This window comes from Mesitornis unicolor, unplaced genomic scaffold (assembly GCF_000695765.1).
Source record: "Mesitornis unicolor isolate BGI_N332 unplaced genomic scaffold, ASM69576v1 scaffold16250, whole genome shotgun sequence".
Lineage (NCBI taxonomy): Eukaryota > Metazoa > Chordata > Aves > Mesitornithiformes > Mesitornithidae > Mesitornis > Mesitornis unicolor.
The window spans coordinates 17,760-32,182 of record NW_010156383.1 but is presented as its reverse complement, the minus strand read 5'-3'; the positions used below and the strand labels follow the sequence as shown (position 1 = coordinate 32,182).

General features: G+C 38.2%; 1 protein-coding gene across 5 annotated transcripts in view; it reads right to left on the bottom strand.

Moving 5' to 3' along the window:
* The window catches only part of HDAC9 (histone deacetylase 9), a 42,936-nt gene that overhangs the window by 23,243 nt on the left and 5,270 nt on the right, over positions 1-14,423 (bottom strand). For all 5 annotated transcript variants that reach the window (XM_010190779.1, XM_010190926.1, XM_010190850.1 and 2 more), the window contains exon 4: positions 13,502-13,623. In XM_010190779.1, coding sequence (XP_010189081.1) covers positions 13,502-13,623 — 122 coding nt within the window. The remainder of the gene's footprint in view (positions 1-13,501; positions 13,624-14,423) is intronic.

The window sequence follows — 14,423 nt, the reverse complement described above, 5'->3', positions numbered from 1 at the left end:
TGTTCCCCGAGGGATAGGGATGTTAGAAATGCTCGTGCAAGAGCAAAGGGGCTGCAACTCTGCTGAAGCGCTGCTGTGACCTGCAGTGCCTGCAATCGCGCACGGCCTTTGTCACATACGACACCGCTTTTGGCAAGGGCTCCCTTCTAAGTGGCCTGAGCCTTGAGTACATTTCAGACCATGACACACAGGCTAGCATAACACTGGAAAATTTTAATAATAAAAATATTAACAAGAAATTTACTTTTTATAGCTTACTATCATTGTTAAGACCAATGGTTCTAGCAATGGAGTACAGATGACTCGTTTGCAGTCAAAGATACCAATTACTACGAAACTGAAAATACAGAATGTAACAATGGGCTAATATTGCACTAAAAGTTTTTACTGTAGATCTCACCCAGGTACAATGTGGAAGAAAAGGTGCTTGCTCCTTTTGCACTTATGGTTATTTCAATCTCTACTATATCATACTCTTGAAATTTAGGGGAATATTTCCATACCTGTGACAGACTAAAGTGATACAAATCCCCTGCAACAATCACTGGAGAAATGTTACACTTCTATATGAGTGTTTCATGCTCAGTCACAGCGACTGCCTTTCTATTTTTACCACATTCCCATCATATTCTGCATCTGAATCAATCATATAAGCAGAGAAAGCAGACTTTGATGTCAGTGTCTCAATATATGAGCCATCTGAGAAGACAGACTTCGCATGAATGATTAAGATAATTTTTAAATGGAAATAATCCATTTTAAAATGAAAAGATGTGGAGAAGAGTGGTTTTTAAATTGTAAAATAAACCTCCAAATAAAAAACAAAGCCAAGGTTTGAAAAGTGTTTGTTTCAAATACCGGCTTTCTTGAATGTCTACCACAACACACTGCCAGCTCCCAGCATGCTACCAGGTAGGATTTGACGGCTGGCAATAAGAGTTCAGGTTTCAGTGCACTAAATACATACATTTAACCAATTTGAGGATGTCTGCTCCAATGAACAAAAGGCAGAACTGGCAACTAGTTTCTTGATACTCATCTGTGGCTGAGGCATTTATTTGGTGTGTGACTGTAGAGGTCAATGTACCATCCTGCCCCGGTGAAGTTGAAGCAGAATTATTATTGACTGCAACAGGTATGGATCAAAACAGCAATCCTACGTGCTTCAGTGCACTCCTACATGGAGGCAGTAATACATATCTGTAATTGTCAACTTTCTTCTGATAATAAAAATGCAAAAATAAGTATTTTAAGCTTCAGGAACAAAGCTGTGGATTAAAGTTATAAATATATATATATATACACACAGACTACCCTAAAGCACATACACAAGATTAGAAATTATTTTAATCCTTTCAACTCTAAAATGCAAACAAATGAGCAAACAGTGAAAATAAATTTTTCAAGCTTTTTTTTTTTTAAAATGAAATTGTTCCCCTAGTAATTGCAAGGCTCTTGGAAAGCCTTAGTGGCAAATGGTGATGAATTATTGTAATTAATCTGCCTTATGTTTCAAATGAGCATTTGGTTCAATACTTTAACTAGAGGTTCTTAGAAGTGGTCTACAGAGGGATAATACTTAAAGTAAGTGTTTTGCATTAGCCACCTCTGTAAGTATTTCTCCTGCACATTATTAGCACCTTTACTCAGCTTAATTAATCCACTGCCAAGATTGTCTGTGTTCATCACCCAGAGGCACTCTTCATGTGGAAAAGAAGTGTCACATGGGGAGTCAGTGACAAGTAACCCATGAGGCTAAAGCTTTACTCAGCAGCTTGCTGCTTCCTCATGCAGATACAAGCCCATAGGAATTAACCATTTTTGCTCCTCTAATACCACAAAATCATTGAAAAGACCTTCATGCAGCCCATTACATTATGCAGTGATTCAACCAGCAAAATAATTAATGCACGTGTCTAACTTTCTGTGCACCAGGGTCCACAACTCCAAACTACATTAATTCTACCTCATACGTGGTACATCCTGCATTCTCACCTTCCTGAGGAAATAGGGCCTTTCTAAAGTGCTGGAGGTGCTGAATGAGGTGGGGTTTGCTGGGTCAGATGCCTGCAATGATAGTGGGCTGAGTCATCTGACCAAAGAGACAGAATGCCAGAAACAAGAGGAAAACCAGCGCATGTGGCCAGGAGTGTGGCGAATGAGGAAAACACGACTGCATGTTTTCATGGTGGCAGGCTGGTACGTTGGGCTATTTATCTAAAATCCTGGTAAGAACCAGTATACATCTGATACTGGTTAGTATTAGCTTAGTCTTTTTGCTTTATAAATCTTTGCACTTCTACTACATTTAGCATTTTGGAACAAGAAATAAACAGTTTCCACTTGGAGAAAGGGAAAATACATTATTTGAGAGTGTTTTGTTGCAAAGAAAACAAAAGGACACAGCTATTTTCTCTGAAGGCCATCACAGTCTGTGTCATTGATCTCGATGGGAATCTGTTGGTACACATTTGAATGATTCACTTGAGTGGATTTCAGGAAAGACTGACCTGAAAATGACTTTGTTTATGTAACTCCAGCATAATTTGGAATAATGAGATGTTGCAGTAATACAGCTTGTTCAGTCTCATTGCTGTTACCTGGCCTATTTTCTTTTTAGTGCTGGTAATAACTAACTGGTACTACTCTTTAAATGACCATAAGTGGGAAACAGGTATGAAAGATATAGAAAGTATCAGTTTAAACAACAGATGATATCACAGGCAACCCAAGGATTGGTTAGCTAAGTGCTTGGCATGATTTGTACTTATCTCTACAAAATGGAGAACTTTGGTCCTAGGTAAAGAAGAAAGGCAGCATCTCAGTTATTTTTCTCATCTTTTATGGTGGCTTTACATAGCAGGTAAAAAGTAACTGTACTGCTAAAATCAGAAAATACACAGGTTTCTATATAGGTACACATTAATTTCATCACAACAACCATCATTGCTCAAGTGAAATAAAACTATTCTCTCCTGCAAACTATTCTCTCCTGCATAACACAACACTTAAACACAAGCATGAGAGATAGGAAAATGATTTGGTGAAGCCATTATGTCCTATACTCCACTTTGCTTAATATTAGCAATTTGCAGATACTAGCATTAAAGAATATAGCCTGGGGCCAGATTGCTCCCAAATGAGCCGAGGCTATTTTTGACAGGGCTTTACTTCACTGTTTCTTTATTAAACACACAGAGATATTTAAGAAGAAGGGATAAAAATCCTTGCTACACATGGGGAGAGAACATATATATGAAGGGAATGTAAAAGATAATAACACACTACTTTCTGATGGTTCCTGGAACACAGTACTACTTTTGTATCAGAAGAGCTTGTGCCAACTTCAAATCAGCATTTAATGAACCCAGGCAGGAAATGGGGGGTGGGAGAGGTTGCATAGTGAGCAGGTCCTCATCTCGAGGCTAAAGCCATATATAGGAAACCTGAAGAACAGAAAGTGAGCTTTTGTCCAGACTTCGAAAGACTCTAAAGTGAAAGCATTTCCTTTTCCTCACTGGCAGGCTGGCTCAGAAAAGCTGTGGGGCAGTCGAGGTAAATGATGCTAAATTTGGCTACAAAGATTCCAACAGCACAAGCAACAGCAGCAAAATTCACGTCTTACTTGAGAATGACAAATTGTTCCCTATCACCCAGGCACCAGCTGTTATCACTATGATCATTCCGAAACAATAACTTGGACTTCTCTAATGTATTTAAGTCAACAGAAACAACTAAGAAACAGATACTTCATGATCCTGAAGTAAATCTTCACTGATATTCTCTATTTCTTTAGCTGTTATTTCTTTAAGCTGTAAAGGGTCATATAATATGCTGATTTGAATATATTCTATGCTATGGGATATAGTAAGTCCATGTAGGAGTTATTAATTATTAATTAATTTAATTATTTTTCCCCTGCCTTATATCTAACAAATATCAATAAAAGAATACAGTCAAGGAATCTTTCTTTTTTCACACCACTTAAGTTGTTAATTTTTATGTTACTGTACTAGAGACCCATGCTGAGATAAGCATTATGTGCTTTACAACACACAGCCATGACAATCCATGCCTGAGATGCCACCGTGGTAATATACATAATTAACATAAGCAACCTGTCTATGCCATGCCAGGGTCTGGAGATTAAGGAAGAAGTCAAATCCCACCTTACTACTGCACCAACAGAAATAGCCAAAAGAGGCATATCTAAGGTTTCTAAGAAGTTAGTCTGAAGGTAGTGGGCTAGGGAGAAATTTACTCCCTCAGTGATGCAGGCAGAATGAAAGGCACAAGATACCTCTATGCACCATCAGAAAAGACAAATGATAACCAGGCCTTCCTCACCAAAACTGTGAATGCAACCAAAGCCAAGCAGAAAGCTAGAAAGGCAGAGAACCCAGGTCAGGAATCAAAACTGCTTCCAGCTTCTGCAGCTGCTTTGTGGAGAGCTGTGAATAAGTCTGTCCTTCTGAGGGACCTGATGTCTCACAGCCTTTCCTGTGCTGCGTGTGGTTTTTGCAGACATGTAAATAGCCTCTGCTCTGCATGGAGTTTCTGACTTCTGCTCTGGCTTCCTCTAGGCAGCCACAGACTGTTTGAGCCACCTCCACACAGCTGAATATATTAGGCATTAGCAAGATGAGCAGTGACTTTTTGTTTTCATGCATGGCTGACTGGTATTTGCTGTAGAAGGCCACATCCCAATACAATACTGGACAGTGAACACGTGGAACATCCTCCCCACTGGCTGACAGACTGGGAGATATCAGCATGTAGTACAGTTCTGTACGTTCAATGATTTCTAAATTCTGGTAATTTAGAATGTAATTTCAGGAAGAATTTTAAATTAGATTCATGAGACTGAAAGCTATTTACACATGTCCTCTAAAGCTCTTCCAAGAACTACATAGGCCTGACCACTGGGTGGTCCCAACAAGGCGGGAGCACCAGATACAGCAGTACAGGATGGAGACACTTTGTTTTTCTGGCTTGCATCACCTAATTTGTTTTCAGCATATACTGAAACTGTTTCCTGTACAACCATTTGCTTTAAGGGCAGTGCTGGTCATATGTGAAACCCTTTAGTCCTTTGCTTTATTTTACTTTTGTAAAAGGTAGAATGCTTTATTTATTCAGACTAAGGTAAATATCCATTCCCTAAATAAAAAAACAGGTTTAGTGAAACATATGGTAAAAGAGCTAATTAGATTAGAGGAGATCTCTCAGTCCTTCAGCTCTCTTCAGGCTGAGGAAGCCAATTTAACAAGATCAGCAATTTTTCATTGATTTCCTAAAGAAAGTTTAAAAAATGAAATACTCCCTGAAGCCATTTAAAATATTTAACTTTTACTTGTTATTCACTGCAGTCTATATGAAGCATAAAATTTCTGTTTTATTGTCCATGCAAACAAGCATTATCTTTCTAGGAATGTTTTAATGAGTTAGATGTAGGAATTACTTAGTGTACTGCTTGCATCTAGCCAGAATTAGAGATCTTTATATTTTTCATGACAGGCTGATCAATGTGATATGTTTCCTGTTGATATCTGTTTAGCATGTAACCTGTGAGGCAAAAGAATAGGTCTCTCAATATAATTCTTAATTATTTCTATTTCTAAGCATAGAATCAGCAACTCTTTGCATTGGCACCAACTGGGCTATATAGCGTTTACATTAAGGCTAAGGTTTCACTGGGCCTCTTGAGTCCTCATTACCTGTCAAGTGTGCTGAAACCATGGCATATTATTGCTATGCCAGGTCCACCTTAATCTTCTTCCCCATAAACTAATATTCCTCTGCAATAACAAATATGGGATTAAAAAGCAAATAATACTATACTGTCTTGAAACATAGAATAAAAAACCAAGGATACTGTAAAATTAACTCTCATCTTCCCTGTACATCTTCAAATTCTGTAACTTTTTTTCACTTTTATAGCACTTATGGGAGACAAAGCCCATCTGACTTCTCAGGAGGTGTAGAGGAGAAAGACGATGATGACAGGGACCATTTAATAGAGGGCATCCCTCATTGAATGGTAATAACCATGTTTAGATACGCATGACTGGCAGGCCTTCTGGTTAGGTCTCTACTGGTTATTCTCCCTGCCACTTCTGACCATATACACCAGTCAGTTCTAGCTGGAAAGAAGTACTGGGAATATAATACCATAATTTCTGCAAATACAGCAAATCCCACTCTCCCTCCTTCAACTTCCAGTGAATCACTAATTTTGCACAAGAAATACTTTCTTATGTGAAGATGTGCCAGAGACAATCCTCTAGTCCCAGAAGTTAAGGCTTCTGCAGGGTCACAATTTGACCAATAGATGCATGACTTATTTATTTTTTTAATAATCATGTTCATGATTATGTAGTTCCTCAAGCCCCATACAAAAAGGAATTACTTAATAGGGTGATTAAATCCCACCGATTTTAATCTCAGAAAATATCCAGCAGTGATAACTCATTGATGGCAGGCAAAAAGTATCATCTAATATTTCACCTACCTTCAGAAATTTATGATGAAACACCACCACTCTCTCCCTCCAGTTTAATGGGCCATCAATGTCACCAGTAGATGAGAGCTGGGCAGTTTTAGATCACTGAAGTGTACTCTTGATGAGTTGTCCAAGGGCAACACAGAGTACAGGATGCCAAGAAACCAAAAGCAACCAAAACACAGTATATCTTGCTTTCCTAGCAGATGAGAACTATGGGCCAAATTCAGCTCCAAAGTAGGAAGGTACTTCAGTTCCCTTGAAGACAAATGAAGGCAAAATTGGCCCACAAGCTTTCAAAATATGTTTGTCTAACTTGTGCAGGGAAGGCTGACTTTGTAAAAGGATCTCTCCATGTTAAGTGAAGAGAGGAGAAAAGCCTCACCTGTTTAAAGTCTTAATTAGACATTGACCCTGCACCTTCACAATGAAACTGAATTAAAACATGTTTACTTTTAGACAGGCTCTTTCTGCTCTGGGATATAATTCCAGTCCCCTACAACTTAATTAAGCTAAATATACAATAAATATACTCTTCCATCTGGTAGAGTAATTTAACAGGAATAATTGTGCACCACCATAACTCAACGAGACACTGAGGAAAACCATTGAAATGCTATTTCCTTTCCTTTGGAAGAGAATTATGTACAATTTCAGCATGCTTTGCATTTCTAACAGTTAAAGCCAACGGGGAGGTATCACTCTCATTTATATTACTTTCCCATGAGAAAATCAAAAGCAAAGTACAAAGCTTATGCCGTTGTTCATGAATGGCTCTGTAATACTTACTTGGCTTTAGCCAGAACATGTTATTTGGCAGCTAAACCCCTTAATTAGAATTGTGGGTTTGAACAGATTTTTCAGTGAAACCATGTTTTGCAGGAGTCTGGAGAAGTGCAATCTTTACTAACCAATGTCTTCTATTTTGGATGATCCAATACCATGTGATTTCCACTTTTCACTTCCCTGTCTCTTTCCATCTTTTAGATGATCTTGTTTACTTTTCTACAAGTTTTCAACTGTCCCTGCCCTAGATACAGCAGAAGAAAAAGCCTAGTCACACTGAAATCAAACAGGACAGTTTCTACTGACTTCAAGTCTCAGATTTTATATGCAATATTTTGTTACTTATTTATCCAGAAGGAATAGACTTTGAAATGCCCATTAAAACTATTCCACTTCATTTTCAACAGACATTATGCTCTTAAAATGCTTTAAATTTTAGGACTGCTCCTTATTTAAGCTGTTTCCTTTAGGTTCAAAAGTCAAAAAGGTGTCTAGTATCTGATTATCTGCTTATCAAAAAGTTACGTAAGGCACTTGTTAATGCTAATTTTTAAAATGTTTCTGAAAGCATACACAGTTTATGTAAGAAAACCTTTATGTAACCACATGAAGCAGAATTTTGTAATTCAATTTTGGTTATGCATTGAACAGTAAAAGGAGATCTAAGATAGTATTCAGAACAAAACTGTATCATTAGTCTGGCCATCAAGAAGGTTCAATATCTAGCACAACAGAATAATTACTGGCAAGACAAGAGGTGATGTATATACAAGTAGTGGGATTTTTGCTAAAACAGAAATACAGTGAAAAAAATTTACCCAGGTTATCCTGCATCAGGGTAAGAATCACGCATGCACAACATCTTCACTTCCCACAACTGAAAGTAAGCCTAAGTGTTAAATAAAACATATTAGAGGAACGATTTTGCACTGATGAGAAGACTATGATGTTCTTTATGGGAATCATCCTGGTGATGGCTCTTACTGACTCCTGGTGCAGGCCTTGGCTGCTGTCATGATAACACAGTATATCTACACAAGTTCTTTTATCTCTGACAGTGTCATTAAGCCTACCCTAGCAATCATTTTTATTTAGTTTTAAGCTATCTCAAAAAAAAAATTGCTCTCTAACACAAGCTAAATTAGACTGACAGTTCATCCTTCCTCACTCCCAGCTGAGGAGGCTGCAGAACTCTGATGGACCCGAGATGATGGTGGTCCAGCACAGTATCTACAATGGTACTGCAGTTTCTTAGAACTGCTGACTCCCAGGGGCTGAACTCTGCTTTGGGCTGCTCATTACATGGATTTGGAAGAAGCTGTTAGCAACAGTTTGCTTCACATTCACTTCTCAAATGCAAGTGAAAGTTTCTTCTCTTTCTGAAACCTCTTACTACTAATTATGCCCTCTCAACTTCTTGAAAGTTAACTTAGGAAGGCTAAAAAAGTCTGGTGATTAATGGAAACAGAAGTCAAGAAAATGAGGGGCTGGGAATCAGGCTACCTCTCTATTTTTTTGTTTCTGACTCTGTGATAAGCACTGGTGACTTCCTCTGGGCATATCACCTAGTCCAAATTTGTCAAGACTGATCATTAACCCAAGAAAACAAGGACTCTGGGAGGCAGTTTTTTTTAGCATCCCTGAAAAATGGGATAAAATAAGGAGAATCATATAATGTTTGCCTTGTTTCCCTGCTTCAGTAAACAAAGTGCCTCTCCCATTTATTGTGCTTGCTCATAAACTCTGAAAAAAATAATGCTTCTCTCTACTGAGCTTGACTTCATTTTGGCAGACATGGCAGTTGAGGGTTCGTGATCCCCTAAGCTTTTTTTTTTACTGAAGACCAACAGAAATCCAGCTTTTTCCTGCATTGTTACTTCACAGAAGAGTGTTTTCCTAGAAAATGCAAACAGAAATGGAATTTGGTGGCACAAAAGGGGAGAAAAACTTTCACACATGAAATGTTTTCCTTCTCAGTTTCAATCGCTCCAGTAAATTACCAAGTCACTAAGTGCAGAAAGAATGATGGTAAGGAAATATTCTAATTAATTTCTTTCTTTTTAAAAAATGGCATCTGCTGAGTTGTCATTCAGGAATCTTTCACTCTTATTACACAAGAGCTATGCTGTTATTCTGCTGCCTAATCAGGTTAACTTAATATGGTTTTTACAAAGTGATCTTCATGACTGTGCAGCACAGGCTTCATTCCCTCTTTCATCGCAATATTAAACAATCCTTCATCTCCCCTTTTTTCCTGCATGAAATGACATAATATCCCCCCTCCAAGCAAGAACCTTGTACTATTTGCTATTAAAAAAACCCATGCTATATTTCCATTGAGTATGTTTCCAATTTTTTGAAAGTGAGCTACAAACATCTTCTTAAATAGTACTACTGTGAATGATCTTCAGCTCCCTAAGCAAAATGCAAGTTGTAAACTTACAACTCCATCAGCAAGGAAAGACTCAACTGGCATAAAACCAAAATAAATAGAAATATTGACATTCCCATTCTGCCATGATTGTGCTAAACTCAGGAAAGAAAAAAGTTTATACTTGACATGCTGACATCCCCAGGAATTTCTTCAACAAAAGCCAAAACATGAGGCAAAATGAGAAATTTTGTCTTTAGCAACATTTTAAAAAAAGTATGCAGCTTTGGTTAGAGAGCTAACCTTTGTTGGAATTTACTGGCTTTTGCTGGTTTGCATCAGCACTTGCATACAGAAAATGAAATGTTACAGACTGAAGAAAACGTAAATGTTTTGGCCATTTGCCAGAATTTCTGTATTTATTTTAACAAGGTAAAAAAAATCTAAAAAAACCTTTTTCTGAAAAGAACTTCACATTTGTGTTGTTTGCTACATTTTTGTTAGTTTTGCGGCAACTCCATCAAGCAGATAATATTTTCCCTGGAGATCAGCAATCAAAAGTTCCCCATATGAAATGATCGTGTTTTCAAAAGTGCTCTGCTCCCATCAGAGCTCTTACAACAGTCAGTACGAATTTCAAAAGTGTTCAGTAACGGGGAGGAATTTTCAAACTTCTCTGAGTAATTTAGACGCATTAGCCTCATTGAAAGCTAATGAGTCATGTGTTGCTCAGGCTTTTTGGTGCTTTGCAGAAAACACACGTTATGACTGGTATCCATGATGAAGGTCTTGGGCATTTTTAAAATTTGATCGGACTCTGTTTAGGCTAAATTCTGCTCTCAGCTACAGACGTGTAGCTTCTCCTTATGGTATATTTATCTGTCTAGTGAAGCAATAGCTCCCCTTGCTCTGCTCTTTTGAAAGTCTGTCAACACAGAGCATCTGAATGCAGCTGTGCAAAGAACGGCATATCCTGGCCTTGAGTCCCTAGGACAGTCCCAATCCTCCATGCAGCTAAGCTATGTGAAGCCTACTGCCGACAAGTTCTGCTGCATCTCGTATGGAAAGGAACAATCCACATGGCTGAGAGAGTTACTGAGTAACTATAGTCACTGATCTAGGATGTTAACTCTGGTACCTAACTGTAAACATAGAAAGAGCAAGACTCTTGAGTGTCTCCCCACTTATCTATGCATCCCATCATTCTAGGTGCTAGAAAAGTAAAAGTTGCACAGAATATTTCCCTCTTTACCACAGTCTTTCTGAATTAATTTTTAAAAGCTTAATAAGATGCCACTTCAGGACTAACTAAGGAAAGCTGAAATAGATTACTGAAAAAAGAAAGTGAGCAAGCAAAACTCATTATCTACAATGCCTGCGTGATGCTTAGTGTTTTCTTGGCACTGAGAAACATATTAGGATGTCAGGAGAGAATCATTCAGCTTTGCTTTCCATTAAATCTGATCTTAGAGTAATCAATTAAATCAGAATTATCCTACAAGGACATTATATTAAAGATAGAGAAGAGAAAGCTACTTCTGTATTTTATATTATGAATACGGAAAATAAAATTGAGAAGCAAAACAAAGCTGCTATTAAAACCCACAACAGGTATTCCTTTCTTAAGGCTGAAAGGAATGTGAGGTCCACTTTCATATGAGTTGCTGACTTCATGCAGGTTCAGCACCACAGAGGGTTTGCCAGGAGCCAGTGGCAATAAGTGTTCATAGCCTAAAGGAAAGGAAAAAAGGTTCACTCCTCATGGCAAAGGTCAGATTTCTGCAGGCTTATAGCCTGTCCATATACATGAGTGTTCATAGGACATCTTTGTCTAGTAAGGTCCCATGAGGATGACACAGGCTCCACAATGTCCCCTCTGCCTGGAGGATGGCCCTATAACCACCCAGATCAGTTTAGGGTCATTTGACTTTTGTCAATCTGGTTCCTGTTGCTTTTACTCTCAACCTGGTGAACAATCATTGGAACCTTTGTGGGGACGTTGCTGAAGGCCGGAATTTAACAACGTTGGTACACTGAAAGACTGGACGTGTAAACAGGATATTTAACAGTTGCTATTTACATAGATGCAGAGAGCTATCACATATACTGCCTTGCTAACATGCAACATGCTGTACACTTTATTTATATTTGCTTATCAGAATCACCATGTAAATGTCACAGAAACGGTTATGCTAATGATTATATTAGTATTAGTCTATTTATTCTGTAGATATCTTTTCAGAGAGTCATCATGTCCTTTGTTCAGTTTTGGAACTGATGCACTGCATGCCCAAATATTTGGAATAACATATAGAAAACATCTGGATTTAATTATATTATAGTCCTCTTATGCAGACAATGGGAATTAAATTAAGGAATATTTTGAAACCCCCACAGAGATATAAAAGTATTAGCAGCTGCACAAGAACTTTACTGTTACAATGTTTGAAAATGTTTTGTTTTACAGATCAACAGCCTGACACATCATAAATATCAATCATAACATTTAAGATTATATAAACACAGAAGAAAAATTAAAACTTGCATTTCAAAAACATGTAAATGAAATCAGCATTTAAAAGACGTAGAGTGTATCCTTTTGTTTTAAAAATGAAAATATGTAGCCTATTGGTACAGAAAATATATGTTGTACAGTGGTATTAAGCAAAGAACCACATAAGGTCTTATTGTGGCTAAATACCCTGAACAAGATTTTATAGAATCTTGTTATATTGCCACCATATTGTACAAAGATCACATTGAGAAATTCAATAAATTAGCATTTTGCTTTTCATGCTTTCATTCCTTTGAAAATATTTGGGGATCTAATAGAAGCTTAGAGAGTCTGCCCCAAAGTATTAGACACAGACTGGGTTTTCTTTCTGAATGTATACTGGTTCCAAATGCCACTTCTTTTTAAGTCACTACCAGTTTTGCAATTAGTTTTCAATCTCCCAGTGGCTAAATCACATTCAAAGGCTGTTAGCACAGTAGGGGGTCAGACTTTCTCTCTGAATGTAACTATATCACTCAACAGCAGACTCACGCAATAAGCGATCTAATGTTTTCTTTTCTCCCCCCCACCTCCCCCCTGCTCCTCTTAGTGTCTCCCTGCATTCCTGGATACCGGTCACTGCACCAAAGACCTGAGGCAACAGCCACATCAACTCCACCACCATCCTTCTAGCTTTCTTTATGGTGCAGAAAAAGTCATGTCTACAGTTCACCTGCTGTCAAGACAAAAGGTACAGTTGCTAAATCCTTTGAAATATGCTGCAATGTTCAAATGATCATTTTCTTGTACAATATTACACATTCCTATATGTAAAAAGCACACACAAACATCTGCGTGTGTATGCACGTGTATGTACACAGGCATATGAAATTTGGCAACCAAGTCACAAAATAGAATATTAATCTAATTCCTCCTCTTCCCATGAGTCCCCATCAAAATGTTCTGAAAAACGTTGTCTAAAGGCAGTATACTGTTTGAAGACAGATACTGTATCTACCATGCAAAAGAGAGAGAGCTATTAAACCCAGAAGTAATATTGAGACATAGAAAATAATGCCATAAAAGATCTGTGAAATGATGGTCTGCTTAGAAACTAAATTTATCAAGACTGAAGCCTGCACTAGCTGTAAGCATTGGGAAACACCAACTCTTGATACGATGTGGTCAGTCCTATCTCATAAAGATGCAGTCAGGATCTTTGAACTTACCCACAGTATCCTGAGCAGCCTTTGTGGATAATATGTGCCTTGCTGATGGACAGGCTGGTTAAAATAAAAGATGGGAGAATTGCTGGGTAAAGGGGCTCGAATAAACTACGCTAACTCACCCGTCTTACGAAGTGGAAAATCATCCTTGGCATCCTGTGCTCCTGGTAAAGTGTATTTGTACGGTGGCGAGGCCCCGCTCAGGGGTGGAGAGCTTTGATCCAGTGAGGTATGGTGGGCAGCCCTGCAGCAGACACAGAGAGGTCACAAATTAGCAGTCACTGAGGTGACCAGCAATAACTATCTACACATGTTGTACACATGTCTCAGCTGTGTTTATGTTCTTGTTCCTCTAAGTGTGCAAACCACAGGCTCATGTAACCAATTTCACGTTTACAGTAAGTTACGGAACTCCTCAGGATTCCCAAGAACGCGCTCTTTGCACTCATTATAGAAGTCACATAGGATAAGAGTCATATTGACCTACAGACAGGATCAGTCACCAGTTTGGGGAGTTGACCATTTTAGATCAATGCATTTTAATATGAACCAGCTGAGGCACAGCAAAAGCCACTTAAGCCTTGTTTATAACATACAAATAGATGTACATTGATCCAGCCTCTTCTATCAAAATGTGGGGGATTTACATGGGAGCTTGTATAAAAATAACCAGAAATATTGAGTTACTATCTGTTGAAAACAATCAATCAAACAAACTATTCCGTGAACAAGCTAGATAAAACCTTGCATTTAGCTTCAGTTTGTAAGTTTTATGAGGGCACCACTCCGCAGCACGTGGCACTCACGTCACCAGGGAAGCTCCAAGCTGAAGAGTGTTTTCTGACAACTGCTGGATGAAAGAAATAGTGTGGACAGATCTCTCTGAACATGGAAACTGCAAATTGCAAAGAAACTGCATCACCTGGCCCAGAGACAGGGTTTTATTTTGTTTGGTTGATTTTTCTATTTAGAGGGGGAGAGAGGGAAAGGAGGGAAACTTTCAAACTTGGTGTTTATCTAAACATAATTTTAGCTGCCCTTTAA